This window comes from Orbicella faveolata, unplaced genomic scaffold (assembly GCF_042242905.1).
Source record: "Orbicella faveolata isolate gen_17 unplaced genomic scaffold, um_ofav_v1 contig_24, whole genome shotgun sequence".
Taxonomy (NCBI): Eukaryota; Metazoa; Cnidaria; class Anthozoa; order Scleractinia; family Merulinidae; genus Orbicella; species Orbicella faveolata.
Genome location: NW_028301552.1, coordinates 2618851 through 2643783, shown reverse-complemented (window position 1 = coordinate 2643783; position 24933 = coordinate 2618851). Strand labels below are relative to the sequence as shown.

The following is a 24933-nucleotide window of genomic DNA, read 5'->3' as shown; positions in this document are numbered from 1 at the left end:
GAGTAGAATTTTGATTTTTTTCTGAAGATCTCGTGGTGAAGGTAACAGTTCATTCAGTTGATTGTCACGAGTTTATAAACGCTAAAGATCCTTCAAACAATTACACGTCTCGCAAAGTTAAAGTTACATCTGTGTCACCATCACGAGTTGTTTTTGCAACGTCGTCTCGGAGTCTCGACTGCTTTTGAAAGGTTCAGAACTGAATTCTCGGGCTCGGAGAGAAAAACTATTCCGAACTTCCGGAAGTCTCCGGAAGTGCTTGTGAACCTCACCATAGTAAATGTTCGTGGGCTCACAATCAGCCTTCGAACTCTGACCGTCGACAAACATTCAGCTCACACTGACATCCATCTCAAAGACGAAGGAGGTGCGAAGGAATTCAGCGCGTGGACAGGCAATGTTCTCCCTTTTGTGGCTTTTTTATGTCTTCTTGATAAGTGCAGTAGTTGCATTTTTCACCTATGCGCTGTTCTTTCGAAAGGTGAGTCAATTCAAACCACATGCACTGTATTTCGAGGCAACTTTTTCGCCGATCAAAGATTACACGATCAGCTGAGTTGAGCATGCAACCCATATTATTTCTATAGAATTTGTAGTGACCAACTTTCGCCTGCTTTGATCCTTTAATATTACTTCGCAGGGAAATCTTCAAGATTCAATATCTGCACAGGATAAAGTAAAATTCATAAAGAAGGTAGGTGCTTTGATTTAAATGTTTTGTTACCACTTTGCCATCCATCCTGACTGTTTACAGGATTAAAAGCTTAATTTGTAAGCTCGGTAACCATTTGTGATCGATTGTAAGCTTAATTGATTGTGTATAAATTTTCCCATTCTTTGCTTAATAATTTTGGTGACAAAGCCGTGTTATTGCTATAACGAACCATTTTAACGGGAATAGTTTATAGGGTTTTTTTCAACTAATTATTCTTAATTGGTGTTTATGTAGAAGAAGTGCTTGTGTCAAAGAAACCTTGTTATGTGAATATTTAAATATTAATTGCATTCAGCACAGCTGATGTCAACGAGAACTGAAATAAGCAAAATTTTGACCTTGAATTTCACATGTCAAGTACTCACTGAACAGTTTTATATTCTACAGAAAATGCCAGTGTCCTTTGCGTGTAATTATTAAGAACCCATCACTCCAGTTATTGTATGTAGCATGCCATGGCTCACTCACAATGTATACTCTTATTATATTATATGCCTTAAGATATGAGAATTTTACAGGAAAATACACCACCAGTAAAATTCAGAGGAAACTTCATTTGGGACCAGAGTGGGGCATTTTCCACATTCTCACTAGTGAGGATGTAGTGATTATGTCATTGTCTGCTTGATGATTCTCTCATTTTTTAGTGATTATGTCATTTTCTGCTATTTCACTGTTGTTTGTGCAACAGTTCGTGAAAATGGCAAAGGATAGATTCGTCTGTATAAGGAAAGGAAAATTACATCATCATCATCATCATTGTCATCATCATCATCATCATCATTGTCATCATCATCATCATCATCATTGTCATCATCACTGCTCTTTGTACCAGTAGGCGCATAAGGCCACAACTTTCTGATTTCACTGTCCCCTATCCCTGGCTACCACTCTCATCGTGTTCCTGTCATTCTATCCTTCCTGCCATCTCTCTTCCTCTACTGTCCTCCTCCAGGTCTTTCTAGGTCTTCCTACTGCACTTCTATCTTCTGGTCTTGACCTTAACTCCACCATGCAGTCACTGGACCTTTCGCCACACAGTTTATGTCCAATCCAAGTCCAACACCATCTTCTTATCTCATCTCCGATTCTGTTGATATGTGTCATTTTGATGATTCTCTGATTGCTCACGTATGCAGGCCATCTGATCCTTAGAATAGGTGTAAAATCGGGCTATTATTTATTGTCAGTGAGTCAGTCAGCTGGTCTATTGGCCCATTTGGTAACTGGTCTGTTGGGTGGATAGAAGGTCCATTGGTCTGTCAGGTTGTCGGTTTTCAAATGCATGATCAGCCAACAAGTTAACAAATGTTTTCTGTTTCTTAGCATGTCCCACCTACTGCTTCCAAAGGCTGGCATCTCAACAGAGTCGACAGTGGCTTACGAGTATGGCAAAAGAACTTGGGAAGCACTGCACCCCCCTGGGTACCAGCAATAATTTATGGATGTTCTGGAATCATTCCAGCGTCCCAGCGGGTTAGATTCAACTGTATGATAATCAGTATAATCATGATAATGCAGTTCTTCTGTTAAAAATATTAAATATGCTATATTCTATGGCTGTCAACTGATGAGGTCTATTGATTAAACAGGTAGTCAAGTATAACTGTAGTTGTATAATGATGTAAATGAGTGTTGAAATTAATGCAAATGAGGTTTATACTTATCAATATGATGTTGAGTAGTACTTTCTTGGCTCTTGCAAACCGAATTTCGTGAAGAGATTGGCTACTTTTGTAGTGACATTTCTTCAGGTTTGCCATAGACTACTCACTCTTGTTTTCTATGAAATATAGTCAACTTAGCTACAACTCATTGACTATTCCCTCATTGAAGACAAGGTTGAGTAATCCAATTGATAATATTTATTATTTACTTTGCACAGGAAGTTATAAATATCCTAAAAGAGCCTGGTCTGTTGTTGGAGTGGGATCCACTAGTAAAGGATGTGTCAAAAGTTACAATGGCAACTACTCAAGATGTTATCTCAATCTCATTTAACTACACAAGTATCATAGCAAGGACTGTCTGCTACTTACGTGAGTGTTTTGGTGGAGAGATAAATGCAGTTTATTCAAGGCAAGTGCTTAAATAAGTTACTGTTTGATAGTTTTGTGGGAGTTGATGACAGGCATCTCTCAAGTGGAAGAAGGATTACTAAGATTGATCAAATGGAGTAGAAGTCCTTACTGCAAAGTCTCAATATTGTTAATTATGCTCTACAAGTGATGACTGGTATTCCAGGCAGGAGTGGGCCTAAATTGTGTAGAGATTTGACATGAGTTAAGAGGGCATGTGACAAAATGTATGCCAGGGGGCAACCCTTACCCCCTGGCATCCATTCTTTGCAAAAACTGGCAACTTTGGAGTCCCTTATTTTCATGAGTTTTCCTTGCATTCAGTTTATGAAACTTAGCATATTTTCTAAATTGGGCATGATAAATCATCAGATGTGAAAAAACATGACATCAGTAAAAGGGTCCATATTAACTGGATCAGGTATTAATTAGTTAATACTTCTTGTTACAGTTTCAAATGGTAATAAAACAGAATAATTGCTTTGCATTCTTGAGTTGCTCTTGATTTTATCTCCAGAGGGAACATTAGTGGTCACCAGATCATCTACCCAACTTTATAATATACCGCTTTTTAAAACCAAGTCGGGGACAGAGATCTTTTTATTACAGAACTGTAACTTTGTGGAATGCCTTAAAACTCCATTTTAAATTAAGTGAATCTCTCATCATTTTTAAATCTAAAATGAAAGGCTTCCTCTTAAATCAATTTTTAATGTCATAAATTTTGTATGTAAATAGTTTTTTGATAATTGTTTATCGATAATCTTTGAGTATTTTTTAATTATCTTTATCTTCATCTCTGAAAAGCCCCCATGGGGAGTTGACGATAAAATTTGTATTGTATTGTATTGTATTGTATTGAGTAATAACTGATCGTTTGCTTGAAATTTGAAAACACAGACACTGGGATATAGATACAAAGTCAGGATCCCAAGCCTGGTTTATGAGTTCATTCATTGAGCAAGTTATTCCAGCAGAAGGAGCTTTATGGTCCTGCTTTTTAGTGTCATCAATAGACAATGGTAGGAGATTTATTTCATTGTTTTTAATTAATCATTAGCTTTGGCAGATAACACAAACTTGGGCAATGATAATTCTCACTATCATTATTATAACAGAACATAGTAAATGGTTTAAACCCAGGAGTACCTGGTCCAGTAGTTTGTATAGTGTGATCGTCCGGGTGAGGATAGTTCTGAAAAGAACTGTTGTTGGTGACTGAAGTTTCGACAACCAGGGACGGATCTAGGGGGAGGATGCAGGGGGAGTGCACCCCCTCTCTGAGATGATTACCTCACCATTCAGTTGCGCCATTCCTTAGTGGTGCACCCCCTTAGTCTGACTGTTCATTATGTAAAAAATATCTTTTGACAATTTGAATTTGAATCTTATTTGTTTGAAATGACTTGTAAATTTTCATAATATAATTTTAGTTGTTAGCCCTGACATAGAAGTAATAAGAATATAATGAACAAAATATTTGTAATGTTTTTCTTTTTTATTACCAGTCATCTGATGATAAATAATTAAAACTATGTGTTTGCAGGTGATGATGAACAAACTGAAAGTTTAGTAACTTTGGTTGTAGCCCCTGTATCAGAATGTTTTGCATCAATACCACAGTTAACGACATCTAGAGTAGCAGGTCTTCAAGATTTCTTCACACACTACAAACCTGACCAATCACCTACCAGGTCTATTGGCTCAGAAGCCAGCTCCACAACTCTTTCATCATCTGTAAGTGATGATCTTGTTAAGGATTTAAGAGTTCACTCTGCAATACCGTCAGGTGAGTGTTTTTTTTTTTTTTCCAAACATCATAATTTAAATTCTGTGTCTAGATGTCCAGTAGATGGAAAGCCTTTTTAGAATACTCCTTTTGTAACAGTCGGAAACTCTTCCACTTGTGACGATGCATTTATTGTGTTACCAATATAACTATTGAGAACTAACCATAAACAGGCCAACTGGTGTGCCATTCAGGCTTAACCATAGCACTTTTCAGCCTAACCGTGGAGTGCTGTTCATGCTTCACAGGACACCAAGTGTTGTGCTTCATTTAAAATACCCCATGTCTGGTTAGCATTATACTCCAGTTAAAATTTGAAGGGTGATTATTCACTATTATGGATGACTATTTATTTATTACATTGTTGTTGCCCCTGAAAAATGAACAACTGCTGTATTTTCTTCTGTTGTTGCAAAAGTCTTGTCTATACTGTACATAATATGTTGCTCATGACATACCTCATAGCTGTCTGTAATATCACAGGAAAATTAATTCTATCAGGTAACATTGACCAAGTGGATTTACCAGGAAAAATGACAGAGCATAAAGAAACGGCCAGGAAAAAAGACAAGGTATTAATTAAAATTAGTACATGAACTTATACAACAACAGCAACAACAACAATCTTTATTTCGTGCCCAGAAAAATTTTACAATAAAAATAAATACATGCAATGTGAAAAAATAACAATGAAAAACAGAGCACAGCCACTTAGAAATAGCTAAGGCTAATCAAGCTAAGAGCGGAAAAAAAAAAAGAAAAAAAAAAACACTTTCAAGAAATTAAATGGACTAGCTACAGGAAGCTTCACTGCATGTAAATATTTACAAGTTAATTCTGAGAGTATATTTATATGAGAACTGGTATTTAATATTTAGTAATAGTAGTAATATTATCATGAGAACTGGTATTTAATATTTTCTCTTTCAAACATCTTATCAGGGAGAAGTTTAACCTTTCAAAAGTTGCTTTTAGTTTAAATGCCTGATAATTTCCACTTTGCCATATCCGACGGTACCATTGAGGTTTTGCCTGCCTGATTTTACATCTTGTAGAATGTAGAAATTCAGCTCAAAAAAAAAAAGAAAGATGCCTGCCTGTGAAAATCAGTTGCCTTCCTCTTGAAAATGTTAAGAAAACCCTTGCAGATTGTTTTTTCATCTATGTACATGACTGTACTCACCTGACAAGTCCATTAATTTTATGAAGTGGTTAATTGAGAAATGATGAAACCCACATTTTAGCCCAAAAACATCTTGGGGTTGACCATGGACTTCACCAGTATACTGTTAATAATACATTTTCTACTGTTATTTGTCCTTTTGAAAAAAGGATCATCAATAGACATAATTGTTTTTGAAAATTTTCAGTCCAGAACCTAGCTGAAACAGGTTTGTTTAGCATTTTAAAAACTGTAGAATTTTGCCATAAGAATTTTACACATTTATTGGTGTAGTTGTCAGTTATCTCACGTGTTTTCTGTTATCTGAAGTTAAAAATCACAATTACGATATACAGTGTTTAATCCTTTAATTATTTTCTATTGCATTTGAATCAGTTTTAACATATTGATTAATTTATTGTCATTGTCACTCAATAAAATACAGAGAAACCAATGGACTACCAGTGACTCTTGCATTCCTGACTTCTTAAGCAGGTACTTAGGCGGCATGTAGTAAACATAACTCGTATAATTGAAAATGACATTTAAATGTGAATGAAGTAGCCTGAGCACCTGAGTTGCCAGCTGTTATAAAGGAAATGCTATGTGACACCGAGTCTATGTATACCAACATCATAACTTTAATTTCAATAATAAAATATGAATTTAATATTTAAGCTCCCTTCCTTGAAGTGCCAAAATTTAACAATATATATATTATGTTGGTGGTAAATGAACTTGCGTGTGTAATTACAGCCAAAGTACAGAGAATTTGCTTCAAAAACTTAATGAGGTATATGAGGCTACAGAAGGGACAGATAACTGGATTACTGTTGGAAATATCAAGTAAGTCACTGTTATTGATGATAGTGTTGTGAAACGTAAGTCCTTTTGAAAAGGTCCAGACAGTAGTAGTCAAATTATAAGTGTAAGAAAAACATCAACAGTTTTGATTTTGAAAGACAGAAGATCTGGCAAAACATGCCTTTCAAAATCAAAACTGTTTTTGTTTTTTTAATATTAGTCTTTTTCACTACCTAAGGGTGAGTAACACAGTTGTCAAATGTTTACAAGTAAAAATGTAAGTTTTAAGCAAACTAATATACTTGAAGAGGAGCCTCAATGTCACCTGTTAATTGCCTGTCTAATTGTGCCATTAATTTTGATTTTTGTGGTTGCAGAAGACACAAAAAGAGAAACTAACAAATTAACTGATGACCAATGCTTTGATAAGTCAAATAGGTCACCACATTATCCACACTTGCTTTTGAGAAATCTTTCTTGACTGGTAAACTTGACTGCATGGAGAAGCTTTCATGTTCTAAATGTGTGCATCATAATTTTTTGCTTGTAGTTAAGATGCATGGTGCATATATTTTATTTAATCAATATTATTTATCATATTATTTATCGTTGATGCTTCGTCAGGGGTGTTGATATTCTAAAGCGACCAGCAAGAGCAGGAGAGAGGCCGTGGGATTGCTATAAAGGCACATCAGTAGTGTGTGTACCAGTTCACTATGTTTTGGCGTACATTAACTCACTGGAATGCAGAGGAGAATGGGATGATCTTTTTCTAAAAGGTATTTTTCCAGAGGAATAATTAACAATTATTCACGGAAGTGGAGGTAAATATCCCCCACTTTCACTGACACTGAGGTGAATCATTGTTTTAGTATATACCACACAAGCTGAATAACTAGCAGACCAAAGAGTAACTTTACTTGTGACAATATACCGACAAATGGTCAGACAAAAAAATTCGTGCGCCGTGCGATGCTTGGAGGTGAATAGTACTTGGCTAATCACCTCCGAGCTAGCCAATCAGCCTGTGCAAAAATTACTATTCACTTGTGTGGTATATACTAATTTTGGAGAGTGTGAAGGAACTAATACATTTTATATGTCAAACAAACCAGACGTCCTCATCTTACTGAAATTATTAAAGTCAAAGTTGTAAGGGCTCTTCGTATGAGCTCAGTAACCACACTAGCTGAGTTGGTGATCAGGATGAATTTTGTTGTCTGTTCATGTGGGAGATTTTACCTAGTTGACAAGGATGGAATTCAAGAAACAAAACCAATAAGGTGCCACATAAAGTTGTATCATCTGTTACTATTGTAGCTTTGTTGACTCCTCAAACTTTACTGATAAAGCTAATTTGCATACTTCCAAAGTGGAATACATACAACGCAAAAATATGCCATTTTGACAGCTGCAGCTATGCTGCAAAGGCAAAGCCATTTAGTCAAAAAGTTTCCTCCCAGGTTGGAGGTTTCATATAGGAAAATTTTCATCCCAGTCACCAAGATCTTGGTACCAAGATCTTGGTTACTGAGCTGGCCCACCTCACATGAACACATCGAAAACAGGAGAGAGGCGAGATCTCAGTAACAAGGCAAGCCCAGTCAACTGGGCTCATACGAAGATGCCCAGACTCTATCAAGTAGCCCTCTCTGAAATAAGCCCGTCCTGTCTGTTTGAAACAAGAAATTAGCCCCCCTTCTTGTTTTCTTCCACAACCTAAGCAACAAACGTCAGACTTTCCAGGCAATGCATTTATACTGTACTAATCCATGTACAAATTAACATACAGTATTTGCAAGCTATGGGGGAAAAACATTGTCGGTACTTGTACTCAAAAAGAATAGAAAACACTTTGTTGATCAAAGAGACTCACAAAATAAGAGTGTTATACTGATGAACTACCTGAATCTGGCTTTAAATCAACCAAGCACCTTGTCTATTAAGCCAACACTCCCTCAAACTGAAACAAGTTTCAAATAAATAAGCGCTTCCCCCCTTCCCCCTCCGCCAGGGCATACAGAGGATTTATGGTAAACAATTTCATTTGTTAGCTTTTTTAACCTGTTTCAGACTTGGCAAAACAAACAAGTAATAATTACAGTTGTGGGTGGAAAAGCGTCAGAATTAAGTTGTAGGAAATAAAAAAAAAAAAATAGAGACTACAAGTACATACATACATACACGCATACATACACGCATACATATGTTTATTTGATAAGTAGGTTTAAAATAAGCAACTGTGCAGCTGATGTGGACCTACTACTACTAAATCTAAATAAGAGAAACAGAAATTTACAATACAATTGTCATAAAGCTAAAATAATATATACAATAACGATAAAAAGAGTAAGTAGGAATTGGCCTACTGGTATGAGCAAAACAAACCACATTTCTCAAATAGTAATCTAAAGTTTATTTGAATTCTGCTACAATCTTTCTTGTATATCATCTACTAATGTCTTTTTGTAATATGTCATACTAGTTAATCAAACTTGTGATTACATTTACTTTCTGGCATTCCAGTGCTATTCCATTATATGGTTACTGATTAATAATATATTTTGATTTTTACGCATGTAAAAACTGCATGTATAAAAATCAAAATATGTAATTTCAAATTCAGAGTAATGCACAAGAATATTACAAGAAGAAATTGAAGAAACTCATCATACAAAAAAAAAATGTGATTAACAGAATCAATAATACACATATACCTTATTACATGAAATTTTCGCGACACGTTAATTTCGCGATTTTGAGGTTCGCATATTTCGCGACACCTTAATTTCGCGATTTTGCGAAAATTTTTCATTTTGACTCACTTTAATTTCGCGTTTTTGAGTGAGACACGCTTTATTTCTTTGTCAATGTTATTTAACATGACCCTGAATTTGATCAAACAACTCAATCAACAATGTCCAAATAAACAGAAACGCAACTGATTATGTAAACAGTATTGTAGTCAACGTCCAACACGCTACTTGGCCTTTAACCGTTAAGACGAAATGTACAATTTAACGAGTGCGAACAGAAGGGATGAAAAGGGAGCGGTTGCTACAAACAAAATAAAGTACAAGTTATAGACGAATACAATAAAAGAAACAGAAATAACGAGCCGAAGGTAGACGATACTTCCAAACGTTGTATGACTAGGAAACTAAGGTACACGTAAAAAAAGGAAAACGGCAGGGCGGTAAACGAGACGAGATGACGGTAGCGTCGCGAAGAAAATGCACAAATAAACTAGAAAGACGCATACAAAAGGGGACTGAAACAAAGCAAAATTATGCGAAAAAAAACCTAACAGAACATCGATAACGTGAAAGCGAGATAAACGAAAAGAATGCGATGATCACGAAAGAATGCACGCACAAACGGAAAAAATAACAATTAAATGCGGCTGCAACAAACAGTAACAAGAAAGATGTTCCCATAGTGTCTGCAATGCACGGTTTGTAGTTCATGCTTGAATTCAAGTCACGTTTTTAGTGGTCGATTGACCTCATTATCCATATACATTAAGTATTCCTTTCTGCAGACTCCAAAGGGAAAATGTTGCCGTTTAGTTTCACGACTGATGCTGTTTAATTGTTTGCGTAAATGTCTTGATACGGATCAACAGGCGGTAGCACTTCTTTTCCAGAGGCGACAGTAAGAATGGAGGCATCTACTAAGAACGTTGAAGCAATTGAAAGGTTTAAGCAACTAGTGGAATTTTCGCGTCATGTTAATTTCGCGACATTAAATTTTCGCGTCACTTGAATTTCGCGAAATTAACGTGTCGCAAAAATTTCATGTAATAAGGTAGTTAAGCCTCAGGAGGGAGCTGGAAACTGCAGGACAAACTTGGCAATAAAGTCTCTTTATAAAATAAATAAACTGCAGCATGGCACTGCACTATGGCATTGTCGCTGAGTCTATTGGTGTGACAATTTAATTTGATGTGACCAATTTCACGGGCCCCAGGCCCTTGGGTAGGGATTTGATCAAGAATCCTTCGGGAAGATCAAATGCCCCATAAATGAGCGGTATTCCTCCCCCTCCCCCGACCCCACGCCATCAATTTGGCTTTGGTTTGACCAGATAGTAGCGCAAGGAAAATTCTCCATCAGGGACATTCTTAATTCTGTTAACCTCCAGCTCCTTGATGTCAAAATCCTCCCCATAAAGTTCATTCCTAAGCTCATCAGAAATGCTAGCCGGTGGCTCACCACGTTCAATTTCATAGTAATGGGTTTCCAGTATACAGTTTCCATCGTTAGCGAGAAGCGAATGCATTTTCTTCGTGTATCGTTTGCCGTTTACTGAAGGTACGATCGCAGACAAGGAACCACGATCCCAGATGGCGTCAAACTTCCCACCGACATCTTCCTCGAAGGTGAACAAATCACAGCAAAAGATTGTGATCTTCTTTTCTCTGCAATTGTAAACTTCGGCTGGCTCACCGCTTGCGGCCATTTTCACTGACTCCACCGTAAAAGTCAGATTATTTTCAGTGAAGAAACTCTCAATTGCTTGCTTAGCTAGCTCCACCCCCACAACAGTGTGCCCTTGATCAGCTAACCACAGCATATCGACGGACTTCCCGCACAGGGGAAGGAACACTCGTAGGTTTGACCTTTCACCAGTGAGCTCGTCCACGTACTTGATGAGGATGTTATGTACTTGCTCCCGATGCCAGCCAGTTTTACCTTCCTTCCAACGGTCCGTCCAATATTCTGCTGTCGCTGTTTCAGGTTTTCCAGCCATTTTCGCAGGGTGCTAGCGAGTTCTCAATTACGCAACGAGAGATTTGACAGCTTTACCGTCGTAGTGAATGAAATGCGCTTGCGCATTGAAACTGGCCTCCTACGCGGACGCTCTTTGGGCTCGTCACGCAATCTTCCTCCCCCACGTGATGACATCAGACCAGCAAAAATCACCACCAAGCCTCGGTTTAATAATGGGAAATGTAAATTTTATCATGAACAAATTTTCAAAGCAGTAAAGATGAAAAGAATACCCACGTGAAAACAACATGAAGGCAACGAAAGTTTGAGAAAATGTCATGTGAATAGCATGTGACGTAATCTATTTACGCGCCGATCACGTGAAGCTCTTTGGGCTCGTCACGCAGTCTTCCCCTCACGTTTGTAATCATGTCACGCTATCACGACTGCTATCACGCTAAGATTTCAAGGAATTGGTATTGTGTACGAAAAAAAACTTTCCCAGGTTTTAAAATGTTCAAAAGTGAGCATTTTTGTATAATCAGCCATATTCAGGCTAGTTTTATAGCACATTATTAGTGAAAAGTCAAATTTTGCTTACGTGTGTTTCAAAACTTTTGATTAAGGTCGAGACCCACCAAAACTCAGTCCACTCTCTCATTGTTAGAACAACGTTAGCAAATGATAATTTCAACAATACTGTAAGAATTTTTTAAACAAAAACAACAATGACAATAACAAACGAGTGCTAAAGGTGCATAAAATGCCACTTATACAACCTGGATCGTTAATCGCAACGAGCCTGGAGAGACACATACTATAGCCTTATTTAGTGTCCATTTACGATCTTGCTCGTACTTTTGATGACAAAAGTGGTAATTTATTTCATTTCAGTATCGTTTAGTTTTGTTTCACAGGAAAAATTGCAAAAATTGTGTAGAGTTGTTGCAAACAAGTTAGTTTTAACAACGTTCTTCCGATCCTAATCCAACTGAAAACAAAACAAATCGTCCGGCATCCTAACCTTGCCTACAAGTAGACTAAAGGTAGTGGTTTGTCAGTTTTCCTTCCGTTTAAACAAATGGTAGTGGCGGTCATGAGCAAAGGATAAAGATCTATTAGGATCTTCCCCTTGTCTGTCAACATCCAGTTCCTTGATGGTAAAATCCTCCCCGTAAATTTCATTCCTCAGTTCATTGGAAATGCTAGCCGGCGGCCTAATTCCACGGTCAATCTCATAGTAATGGCTTTCCAGCATATAGTTTCCATCGTAAGCGAGAAGCGAATGCATTTTCTTCGTGTATCGTTTGCCTCGGTCTCCAGCTGAAGGTACGATCGCAGATAAGGAACCACGATCCCAGATGGCGTCAAACTTCCCACCGACATCTTCCTCGAAGGTGAACAAATCACAGCAAAAGATTGTGATCTTCTTTTCTTTGCACTTGTAGACTTTGGCTGGCTCGCCGCTTGCGGCCATTTTCACTGACTCCACCGTAAAAGTCAGGTTATTTTCAGTGAAGAAACTCTCAACTGCTGGCTTAGCTACCTCCACTCCCACAATAGTGTGCCCTTGATCAGCTAACCACAGCATATCGACGGACTTCCCGCACAGGGGAAGGAACACTCGTAGGTTTGACCTTCCACCAGTGAGTTCATCCACGTACTTGATGAGGTATTCATTTACTTCTTCTCTATGCCAGCCAATTTTACCTTCCTTCCATCGCTCTGTCCAATACTCCGCTTTCGCCGGTTCAGGTTCTTCTTCGGCCATATTTTATCTTCGAAGAGTGCTTGGTAGCCGCGCATTAGAGAAGTGCGTCAAGTAATTGGTATCGAACTGTCCACATTTTTACAAGTTTGAATTTTCAGTTCGTGTTCAGTTTTCACTTTGAAAGTTCTGGAATTTTTGGGTTGAATGGACGGGTCATTGCTTTTATTTTTGACCTGCGTTTTCTTCTAATAAATTGGGAATTTATTTCACAGGTGAAGTTGTGGAGCAGTATGACCCTATTACAAAGGTAATCTTATTCAGTGCAGTGTTGCGCAGTATTCGTTCCCTAGGAACGAGCGAACGAACAAAGTCTAGACGCGCGAAAATAGGGGCGAAACTGAGGAAAAAATTGACGGAGTCGGGAGTGGCGGGTTCAGCCCTCTCTCCATCAGTTTTTGCTCTTGTCCCAATTTTCGCGCGGCTAGACTTTGCTCGTTCGCTCCAAAGGAACACTTGCTACCCAGGATACTCTAATTTTTTTACTAATTAAAAAACCCGTATATACCTCTCACTAACCGAGTTTGAGGTTCCTACTGTAAGTTGCAGACCGAGTGTTTTTCCCATTTCGCGCGCATAAACGAGGATCCGTAACTTACAGTACGGACCGGAAAACGAGGTTAGGAAGATATTTACGGTATTATATCTGTACTGTGTTTCTGACGGGTTCGGAAACGATTTCTATTCACGCAGAACGGTTTCAAATTTCTGACGCACCTCGAAAGCAAAACGAGTCAATTTGAAATCGTTTTTCAGTGATTCTTAAGTCGTTAGCAGGTTTTAATACACAATTCCAGAAGTAAAAGAAAGTGTTAAACTTTTATTTGTTACAAAAGTCAAGAACACTTGGCGATAAATCACGAAACATTTTGGCAACAAAAACAGCTTTAAATTTTAGCGGGCCGTACAGAAGAATACGGCTTGCTAAATTGACCAATCACAACGCGCGCACTAACTCGGAGATACAATAAGTTTTGTTATTTACGACGTTTCGTTTGTGTAATGTATATTTGAGCTCCTTTGAAGAGCGAAGTCCTTTTAATGGCTCTAGCTATAAAAGTCAATCGTTTAGGATCCTGACATCAGGTTAACATCATGTGGTTACGTGCGCGTGGGGATATGCAGTCGCTTGCATTTGGCTCGTCACACAACGCTCCTCCATTGCGTGAGAGCGGATACAAGAAAAACCACAGCCATTTTAAACTAATTGTTAAGTGTTTTTATGCATCGTATGGAATTATTTGTGCCTAACATAACATGCTGACACGAATGTTTTAGCATCATGACAAGATTTTTTTTTCGTTTATATTAGGTGAACCGAATGGAATATAAGCCAGTATGGCCAGCAAGCGGTCGTGACTTCTGCTCGACAATTCTTATCAGAGAGCTCGCTGAGGGTGTTTTCGGCTTGGCTTCTGAGGCGGTAGGAAATGCGTTTGGAAATCTTTATTGTGTCTGAAGTCCTTTACTACTCCTTTTCTGGGAATTTTACTCAGTTTGCGAAAGGTCGCAATGGTTTTAAACCGGCTAACTACTAGATCAGTTGTAATACCGTAAACTTTCGACAGTAACGACTCCCCGAAAGTAGCGACCTCCCGAAAGTAACGTCAAACAATTGTGGCCGGTAGTAAATCCCGAAAGTAGCGACCCCCTGAAAGTAACGAGTCCACCTCCACCCCACCCCCTAAAAATAGTGAGACCAAGGCTCAAAGGATGTTTATTTGTCCAATCAATGGTCAAGTGGAAGTTAGGTACGGTACTAGTTGATAATTAAACAAGGGAAGGTATCGCTTATGCCACGAAAGTGGAAAGTCATTTCGTGCTTCATCCGTTTATGCTGCGCCGTTTTGAAACAAAACCCGGAGAATTTTATCAAGTGACAGGAACGTACTAACAGGAAATTGAAAAGTCCATGTCATTTTTAACAGGGGGGTATTTAAAGGCGAACGTTTCTTAAAATTACAATTGAAAACTCGACCAGCGCACTGAGACATGGATACAGCAGACTAACATAGTAGTGCGTCATGAGGTGGGAACCTACTAGCTTTCCTGTCGACAACATGAAGACGAAGAGCGCCACACCCCCCCCCCCCTCCCCCTCGCATCTGGCAGCAGCATAAGTTTAAACTGGAACGAAGAATTTCACGTCAAGTTTTAAGAACATTCTTTTTACGAATTTCCGTATTTTGTGTCGTAAAAAGAGCACAGTCGCAGCAACTTTATATGACGTTTTTTGCTCCCCGAAAGTAACGACCCACCGAAGGTAATGACCCCCAAAAGTAGCGAGCCCCAAAGGCTGCTAATTCGAAAAGTAACGAGTTCGTTACTTTCGGAAGTTTACGGCAGGGCGCATATCATGATCATATACCTTGGAAATGATGAAGGCGCCGAAAGTTTCAAATAGATTCGTATCATCTCAACAGTCAAAGGAGTCGGACAGCGGCGAAACGAAACGACTGCTGCAAATAAATCGTTTTTTGTCATGTTTTGCAGGTGGAGCACGAGAACTGTCCTGAAAAGAGAGGACTTGTGAGGTTTGTAGTAAACTTGGCTTGTTGTGTTTCAGTATTTTCAGCGTCGAGTAGGTGTTACTCGTAAAGCGTGTTTGCCTCACAGCCTTCATCAGTAATATTTTTGTTTGTTGTTTCAGGGGTGAGGTCATCATCGCAGGTTTTGTGGTAAAGGAACTGAGCTCGGACCCTCCTCGTTGTCTTGTTACGTACCTTACACGCGTTGATTTGAAAGGTAGGTTGAGTTTAGTCCTTCGTGTTGTATTTAAGCGTTTTGCACGTTAAGCGGTTACTATAGGTGTGTAATCAAGGGCTTAACCCGAACTGAAAAGGAGGACAAGCAAGGGTAGAGGGGATCTTAGCAAAAACGTACACAGCATTTTTTCTGCGCAAATATCATGTCAGTTATCACTTGCAGGTAATAACAGTTTTCTGTCAAAGCCTTTTTTCAAAAGTGCAAGACAGACGAGGTTTTACTTGTTAAGGGTGAGAACCATGGGGGTGAGGGGGTGGATGAATGGATTATTATTATTATTATTATTATTATTATTATTTTTAAGATTTTTTAATAAAGAAAGAGGAGTGTTTATCGTGACAAAGACTAGAGCTAAGCTTTACAAAATGCTATAATATTTACATAATTTGATGTCTGTTAAACCTGTAAAACATGTTTCCGTATCCAATCATGATATCATGGTTACTACAACTAATACTAATACTACTATCATCATCATAACATTAATTAACATTATTATAATTATATTATTATTATTATTGTTATTATTATGTTGTTGTTGTTGTTGTTGTTGGTGTTGTTGTTAAGAGGTGTGTGTTGTTTGCGATTAGGAAATCTCCCAGCTCGACTTGTGAATAGAGTGACGGCATCTCAGCCTCAGGCTGTCGCGGTCCTACGCGACAAGTTAGAAGCGCTTTACCAGGCAGATGTGAAATCTGATAGTGTGGACGGGATGACACAGCTCCAAAAACAAGGCGCTGATTTATGGGTGGAGCTTATGAAAGTCAAGGAAACTCGAAACCCGCAGCGGGAGGGGGCCGCCGCTGAATGCGAGGAAAAGGGATCTCTACACGGCTGGAGTTTAGTGGAAAAACAAAACGGTGAAAGTTTACAGTCATGTATTGACATGGAGGAAAGGAGTGTCATTTCGGTAAGACATGCTAGTGTGATCCCGCTACCATGTCTGTTTTGATGCAAGATATGTTTTTGACTCATAACGCAAATGCAGTCTTCCTTTTGTCACGTTTCTTTTCACTTGTGAATACACTGTTGTCGTTCTGTGTTCTCGTGCTATGTAGAAATTTTGTCATGATTGATAAGATCACGTACTAGAGTTCTGTGTAGGGTCTTTTTAAGAGTTCCATGTTCAACTCTTGTATTTTTCCAACTTGCCGCAGGACTCAGGGGAAATGTTTCCGATCACAGAACAAAACATGCAGCTTCCTCTTGGTAAGAATTTGGCAGAAAGGTTGAAATGTTTTTGTTTCTCTATAACGGTTGTCAAACGAGGTAATAGATTACGAGCAGTGACTCCTTTTTCATTTGTTTTCCGGCGTGACGTGAACGAAACCCCGGGGGGACGCCCATATAAAGAGGACAGGGGTGCTCGTCGGAAATTTGGAAAAGAACCCTCAAGAGGTACTACTCGCGATCATATCATTCAAATCAACGGTAAGACCGAGATGGAGTGGGGCCAAGATTGTCGCGGCTCATTCTGTTTACTGCTTGAAACTTTCATCACTTCGCCTTACTCACACGCTACGGGAAATTTTTGAGAAAGAAAGAATCTGTTCATAGCGTGAGTGTATAAACAATCACTCCGATAAATCATTTTACTGCCAAATTACTGAGCTCTGAAAGCAAAAATGTTATTGATGTCACAGGCGGTTGTGGTGTCTATTGTCTGTTATCTACGAGAGGATCCAACAATTGCCCACGAAGATGTTCGGGATTTTCCGAAAACGACCCGAATGTTTCCGATTTCGAGAAGTAGCACATGAATATTTTTGTTTACTCTGGTTTGTTTGTTTTGTTTTGATAGTGGACAGACATCACATTGATTATCGAACTCTCGGCAGTCAAGCAGCCGCTAATCTGTTAGGAGAGGTAAATAATAAGAGTATATGTTATAGCGAGGAGTTGTACGATTATGCTTTTATTTTAATGAATAAAAAAGCAGAAGTAAATAAATCTGTTTAACGCTACCACTGAACTCTCAGGCCCTGTCCACACTACGCCGGAGGAGTTTGAAAACGGAGCTTTATTTCTACGGTTAGGCCTACCGTCCACACTTTATCCGTCACGAAAATGGAGCTTTTCGAAAACGGTCTTCAAACCGGAGGAATTTGAAAACGCCGGCTCTGCGTTTTAGTGTGGACGGAAAACATTTTAAAAACCAAGCTTTTCGAAAAAGATAACGTTACAATAACCTTGATATTCCCGTGCCCGAGTTTTCCTCAAACACAAATCCATTTTGACGGGTTATTTTAGCGTTTTCAGATTCCTCCAGCATAGTGTGGACGAAAAACATTTGATGCTTTTTCAGAGTGAAAACTCCGTTTTCAAATTCCTCCGGCGTCTGTCTCTTCTTGAGTCGGTCTCAGACGTCTGTCTCCTCTTATGCCTTCCTTGTTTTGTGTGTCTTGCGGGGAAGAATGGGGGAGAAATGGTGTTGGTAGCTGAGAACCGAAGGTACACATTCTCTCGGCGGTCAAATTTTCATCTTCCGGAAGTATGTTCTGTAGACAGCAGCTCTCGTCAAAAAGATTGCTGGGTAACATGCCATGGTTTAGTATTAGGTTTAAGAATTTCTTCTTCTCCCAGGTAATGGTTTTCCATACTCTCACTACTGATATGTTTGTTTGATAACGTGTTGGCGTTGTTAAGAGAAACAAAGAGTTGATCATGACATTTTTTCAGGTGTTATTGGCTTCTAAAGTGGAGATATCCATGTCCGAGGAATTGAGTGAAATGGTTTCTAGAGAGCGAGAGTGGAGGTAAATTGTTTACACTGTTACCAAAATGATGCAGTTTACTGACAGATATCGAAAAGGGTGCTTAGTATTGTTGTGTTTTGTTTTTTTTCTTCAAGCCCGTGCAACTAATTCTCTTCCCAGATCCTGACTTTGAATCAAGTTTGACGCTTTCGCGCGGTCAGCCCGGAAAGAATAAGAGGACTATATATATCCTGTTAAACCGGTCTTCTACATACAAATATCGGGAAAGTTGGATAATAAGGGTGTTTGGTTACCCGCGGGGTTACAAAGTCGTAGAAAAAAATTGATTACGTAGCGAAAGATGCTGCGAAAACTACCTAGCTTCAATATTTCATGTCAACAGATGTCTGAAAAACTGATGAACATATCTGTGCTGAATTTATTTTTTTGAGGTGCATATTTACCATAATTCTTTAGTTGAGGTTTTATTTATTTATTTGTTTGTTTGTTTGTTTGTTTGTTTGTTTGTTTATGTATTTATGTATTTATTTATGTATCTTTGTAGTTATCTGTTTTATTTCATAGCTCGGCGTTCAGCCTATCTCTCGTTTTTTTCCCCCAAGTCTGCCGTGTTCAATACCTGTGTGTTATCCTTACTCTCCTGTTTTCCTTTCCTTTGTAGTTATCAGAGCATTGAAAAAGACGTCGTCATATTAAGGAAGATCAATCCAGGAGAGAAAATAAACAGGTTCAGTGCTATTTTTATTCTCTTTTTGACGTGACAACCTATGAATGGAATAGTCTCTTTTTCGCTTGCCAGGAAGGAAGAGGGTTAAACCTCCTAGAGATCGTTTTCCACTTTTTTTTTTTTTGCTCTGCGTGTCATCATTATTCTAGTCTCTGTTGAGCCATGTACCAAAAACACAATACTCAGTTTCGTTGATCGACAACGCTCGCATGTCACGCTCGCACGCTAAAGTATTTTTGCGTTCTAAAACTGTCATGGGAGTCGTTCAGAGATGGTTATTCGCTCGTTTGACAACCAGATGATGTCAACCCTCCCATATTTTCTCAGTACGTGCTTAGTCAATGAGTACATGTATTTGAAGAGCTTAGTTGTACACAGATCATAGACAATTTGTTCTCGGAGATACATGATGTAGTGGAGTCAATTTCGTCTTCCTTTCAGTTTCTTAGGTAAAGGAATGATCAAAGCAAAACCGCCAACAGTGTGGCAAGCTGTCCGAAATCACATGACCCGTCACGTGTATGACAAAATGCTAAAGGTGAATGAATGAAAACACTCTGTCCACAGAGCCTCTATATTGTCTGGAGTTGTCGACATCGCGAGCAAAAGTATAACTGCAGGCATAGTTAATAGAGGGAAATGGTTAGGAAGGCCGGTAAACATCAAAGATGCCAACAAACAGGCTAAGATTCATGTTGAAAGGTCCTTGACCCTGCACATCTTTTGTTTTGTGCTCATTGACTGTGCGTACATTACATAATGGCAGTGCTTCTATTGGCTATATGTATGAGTACACATAACCACCTTTTGTATTTTGCCAGGTTTTGTGCAGGGTCAGCTCTAAAAATAGCCAACAAAAACTTACAACAAAGAATTTTGCCAGGTTTCATAACCATTTCCCTCCATGAACTATGCTGCAGGGGATTTGAAAAAGCTCGGACGCCAGTTGGTGGTCCTTGGGAAAGACAAAAGTAGACAAAATTTTTTTTCAGCTTTCAGCGCTCACGCCCTTGAACAAAAATAACTCATAGCAAAAAAAAAGTCTCTGGACAGACTAGAATGAACATAATTTATTCACAGCAAATTGCTTCTCTTTTGGAAGTTCCTTTTCTTTTATAAGCGAAAAACGCTAATTATAAACTTCTTTTCAAAAACTTCGGCGACGATCCGTCGTAAACGGCAGTTGTGTTCCGTACTGTTAGCCAGGATTTGCTTTTTGGTTTGCCTGTTTAAATTCTTGCTGATGCCTGTGTTTTACTTTCATGTTCAAGAAAACCAAGTTGGTGAGACAAGTCGATGATCAAACAAAAATAAGTAAGTGGGTTACGTTAGTTTGTAACTTAAGTCAGGAATTGGGAAACATTCTGGGTAATAGACGTCATTCTCTTCTCTGGCTCAATTCTTGTGAGAGACTGGACCCGACAAATTCAATACTGATGACGTTGCAGATACTCATATTTCTGATTGGCTCTTACGTATTAGGACGGCGAGCACATGTACATCCGGGACGTTAGTGAGTGTGTGTGCGCAGGAACAGCGAATGAACGTGTTCTTAGTGTGCGCCGTGTGCGCCGACTAAAGGTTGTGGCTTCACTCGGTTCTGAATTTCCGCGCATAAGGAGCGTTAACGTGTAAGGAGAAGTTTGATCATATTTCTGCAAAAGTGATTTTGTAGCGACTTAAAACATTTCAAATTACATTGCTGAGCTGTAAGTAAATTCAAGGTGAATGAAAAGATGATCTGAATTCCTTCAAGTTTTAAATGCAATTCAGAGTTCTCGTGAGATTTGTGTGTCGGGTTTTTGTTTTCAGTCACGTATTAGATAAACGCTGGGAAAGTCGCTTTTACGCGAAAAAGCAGTATTGATTTTCACTGTTTTCTTCCAGTAGATTTAATGCCTTTTTTTTGTCTTTACAGTTTATCTACATCACGAAACAACGCAGTGCTTCGTGAAACAGTCGCGCGATTTTGTTGTGCTGGCTGCAGAGCGTGTGGAGGTGAGTTTACAGTGGTGATTAGCGTGATTTGTGTTGTTGATCCTTATCCACTGGTTAGTGATTTATCCGGTGGATAGCGTTATCCAGCCTTCGAACAACTGGGGCCTGTAGTTTTCCCCAATTAGGGAGAAGCAATGAATAATGAAAAAAAAAAATTTTAACCGAAGTTGATAATTATATTCTTTCGTAGCCTGAGAGATATGTTTTAGCTGCCACGTCAGTTGATATGCCGGAGTTACCACCTACCAAGGAAATAATCAGAGGAACGGTAAGACAATTTTTTTTAGATTGTTTTTATAGGCGAATCTTTGCTGACATCTTTGGTTACATTTTTCCTCATTAACAAACGGCTTTGCGCAGAGAAGGCATGACGCTAGACAAGAATTGACTACCAACATTTAACGGGCTTGAAGAACTTAGTAATTCGTGAGAAGTTTGGCTCTTTTGGTGTAATATTCAAGGAGAAATTGGCTTTCAAAAACTGCTAAATTTCTGGGTGGCAAAAGCGCTAATGAGTTCATACTTTCTTTGTAAAATTTTGAGATTTTGAAGCCGCGTCGCACAAAATGCATTCAATACATCGGGCTCAAATTCCTTGGGACAGTTAACCGCGCTGTACCCTTTCAGTGTTCAGAACTAATGTTTTTGTAGCTCCATCAGAAACGGTATCGCGTAATATGTTAATGACACAAACATTGCAAACAAAGAAACGAGGCGGGATTGATATCATTCCCGAGCCTGAGCCGATTCTTTCACGAAACATCGTCGTGCTGCCGACTGCTCGCGAGTGTGGGCGCCATTTTGCTCTTGAACAACAGGGATTTGTCTCGGGTTACCGTTTTTTACAGGGAACCGGAAGGCAAACGTCATAAATGTTTCGGCACTTTTGATATGTGTGGTTAACCCGTGCAATTATTAATCCGCATCCATTTCTTCCCAGATTCACTCGAGTGGCTGGATAATTGAGCCCGTGCTACAAAATGGACAGCTGTATTCTATGGTGTCGTATCTGTCACAGGTGATAAAGCGTTAAAATGTTACGGTAAAATGTTATTGGTGAGATTGTGGAAAAGTTCGATTATTTAGTTGCCGTGAAACATACGTGGGACTTAGTTTAAAAGGGTTAACCGTTTCATTTTCAATGCATCCGAGTAGTAGAACTCGAACTTTTTTAAACATGCATTTACTGAACGAAAGTTAATTTAATCAAACCATTGATCAGATAAGTTATGAAATTGCAAATTGAGACAGAAATGCGTGGAAAACTTTAGTCCTATTCTGGGCAAGAAAATCATGATAATAAGCATTTCATGTTCTCTTATCACTGAAAAATACTAACTAGGCTAATCTTTTATAGAAACTCCCGTCCTTTTAAAATGACTGTTTTCTCATGTTTCATCTGCATGCTTGTTTCTTGTGGTTGATCTTAGTTTTGTTCACGTTCCCTCTCTCGGTGGCTTCATGCTTAGTGCGTTCGACTTCGGATCGAGCGGTCCGGGTTCGAGTCCTGGCCGGGGACACTGTGTTGTGCTCTTGGGCAAGTCTCTGTACCTTCACAGTACCTCTCTCCGCCTAGGTGTTAAAATGGCTAGCGGCGAATTTAATGCTGTGAGTAACCCTGCGATGGACTAGCACCCCATCTAGGGGGGAGTAGAAATACTTCTAGACGCTTCATGCATGCTGCGGAAACTGGAGATAAGCGCTGGCCTGATGCGGGGCCACTTGGTTCGTAAGCAGACTTTACCTTTACCTATCTTTCTCTGTAGGTTGACTTTGGAGGTGCTGTTCCTGCCAGGCTTTTGAATCTGGTCGCCCGTCGCCAACCACTGTGTATTGCCTACCTCAGGGAATACTTAGAGAAAATGGAAAAATGAACCAGTTTAGACAAGAATAACTTGGGCTAAAATTCCTAAAATTTCACTTCGAGCAAAGAATGACTGATAAATTGAGGTGTTTAGTATTAAATACATTCGATATACAAGTACTGTTTCGCTAAAATTCGTTGAGATACCGGAAATGTTCCAAGTTCTTATTTTGATCAATGAAACAACGGAGGTAACTGATTTGGTGCCGAGGAGTTTCCGAGTTTAATAGCACGTGTAATCCCGACGTGACGTCACGTCGGCTCGTTGTCCTCATGAGGATACCTCATATGCCATGCTACTTAGCAATCTAGCTGACCACATGGCGGGCGCAACTGATTCTCACAAGTGAGAGTTCGATCTAAAACCGTTTCTGTTTGGGCAGAGTTTCTGTTGTAGCAACATTGTTTCCGTTAAATTAGGGTTAGTCAATGTGACTAATGTGACCACGATAAATATATAAAAAAATATATTTTTGTTTTCTCTGTTCAAAAGGGAATCACCCAGTCAACGCATTAGTTGCCAATTGAAGTAAAAAATACATTTTTTATTGGTGCAAAGCTCTCTATCCGTTACACGATGTTCTAAAAAATGCTAAAAGTAATAAGAATTTAGTTAAATAAAATCACCGGGAAATGTTAATGGCAGTTTTCACAGTCGAAAAGGATAGCCTTACTTGTCACAAACTGATGATAACACGTCAAAAAGCCACACAATTATCACAGTGTTAGACGCATAACTTGTCTGATATGAAAAAACTGATGATGTCCGTATACTTCTCCTTATCCTCGGACGGATTATTGCGATAAATATCGTCCAAAGTTGTATTCATTCCGTTTTGATGTTAGGCGAGTCTGGCTTTTAAGATGGACAATCATATGAGGCAAGTTATCTGTCTCTATTGTGAAGCCTAGCCAGTGATAGCAATTTTACGTTTTATTAATTGAAAATGTTATTGTAATGGATTAACTTATTCAGCTATAACTGTTTCAGATTTCTTTTCCAAATTAAACGAAATCTTAAAAATTGTACGCATTTATCTCTTTTTCCTGAAATCTTCAGTTCTTTTATTCTAGACGAGCTACTAAAATGTTATGTTATCCCTTATTTACATTGCTTTCTACCAGCAGACAATCAGTAATTAAAATTAATGGCAAAAAATATACCAGTTAACAGAAAGTGAATAAAATACCTATGGCAATATCTGCTTGCAAGTGTCTTACTTTTAATCGAGATTTCACGAGGAAGCGTCGGCTCCAATAGTAAGCTAAACAAATTGCATAAAAGACATTCTTCCAGCCAAGTTTGTTTTCCTTTCTTTTAACAACTTTATTTTACGTTGAACATCATTTTCGTCTAAGCGGGCAACCTCGATCCCAGACTCTCTCTTCTTTCCTCTCTCCTCATACAAGGAAGGCAAAGGAGAGAGAGCCTGGGAACGAGGTTGATTAGCGGTATAGGTTTTTCCATGGCGCGCGCAATTCTCTATTTTCTAATTACCCATAATTCACTCTGTCTGCTCCCCAAATGTTACATAAATTATTGTTGTGAAATGCACTTGGGAATATGGAGAAATCCTAAGAGCATTTCACAACAATATTTTAAGCCAAACTAAGCGAATCATGGGCAATATTGGAAATAGAGAAAAGGCCATTTTACAGACGGTTGTGTGCTCAGTTACCTGGCCTGTGAATGCAAGCGAGGCTGAAGGTGACCTTGCTTTGATACAAGCCTCTGTTTTTTCTAATGTAAATGCAAACTAGTTAGCATTAAAACAACTTGATTTAAACAACAAAAGCAGTGATTGATAATGCGTTGTAATTTTGAGTCTCCGA

The 24933-nt window shown here is 38.8% G+C and overlaps 3 protein-coding genes across 5 annotated transcripts; 1 reads left to right on the top strand and 2 right to left on the bottom strand.

Moving 5' to 3' along the window:
- The first annotated feature begins 118 nt into the window (after window positions 1-118).
- LOC110042377 (uncharacterized) lies at window positions 119-24301 on the top strand. Of its 3 annotated transcripts, none has more exons than XM_089291307.1 (25): window positions 119-481; window positions 641-694; window positions 2042-2191; window positions 2601-2794; window positions 3694-3815; window positions 4340-4582; window positions 5066-5154; window positions 6190-6239; window positions 6501-6590; window positions 7173-7327; window positions 13244-13278; window positions 14341-14451; window positions 15522-15562; window positions 15679-15773; window positions 16385-16704; window positions 16952-17192; window positions 17596-17660; window positions 18474-18550; window positions 19173-19238; window positions 19680-19776; window positions 20510-20552; window positions 21157-21236; window positions 21427-21504; window positions 22177-22254; window positions 23003-24301. In XM_089291307.1, exons 1-25 carry the CDS (start codon window positions 398-400, stop codon window positions 23108-23110), a joined length of 2766 nt encoding a protein of 921 aa, XP_089147433.1. In that variant the 5' UTR covers window positions 119-397; the 3' UTR covers window positions 23111-24301. The 3 variants fall into 3 exon arrangements, with proteins under 3 accessions (XP_089147433.1, XP_089147434.1, XP_089147435.1); XM_089291308.1 differs by having other exon boundaries at window positions 123-481; window positions 16952-17003; XM_089291309.1 differs by having other exon boundaries at window positions 125-481; window positions 5084-5154; window positions 16952-17003.
- Window positions 8941-11394, bottom strand: LOC149109969 (putative thiopurine S-methyltransferase). Its single transcript, XM_089291312.1, has one exon. The coding sequence runs from the start codon at window positions 11298-11300 to the stop codon at window positions 10611-10613; it is 690 nt and encodes a 229-aa protein (XP_089147438.1). The 5' UTR covers window positions 11301-11394; the 3' UTR covers window positions 8941-10610.
- On the bottom strand, window positions 12119-13048 carry LOC110042490 (putative thiopurine S-methyltransferase). The gene has a single exon (XM_089291311.1). It carries the CDS (start codon window positions 13029-13031, stop codon window positions 12318-12320), a length of 714 nt encoding a protein of 237 aa, XP_089147437.1. The 5' UTR covers window positions 13032-13048; the 3' UTR covers window positions 12119-12317.
- Window positions 24302-24933: the final 632 nt, after the last annotated feature.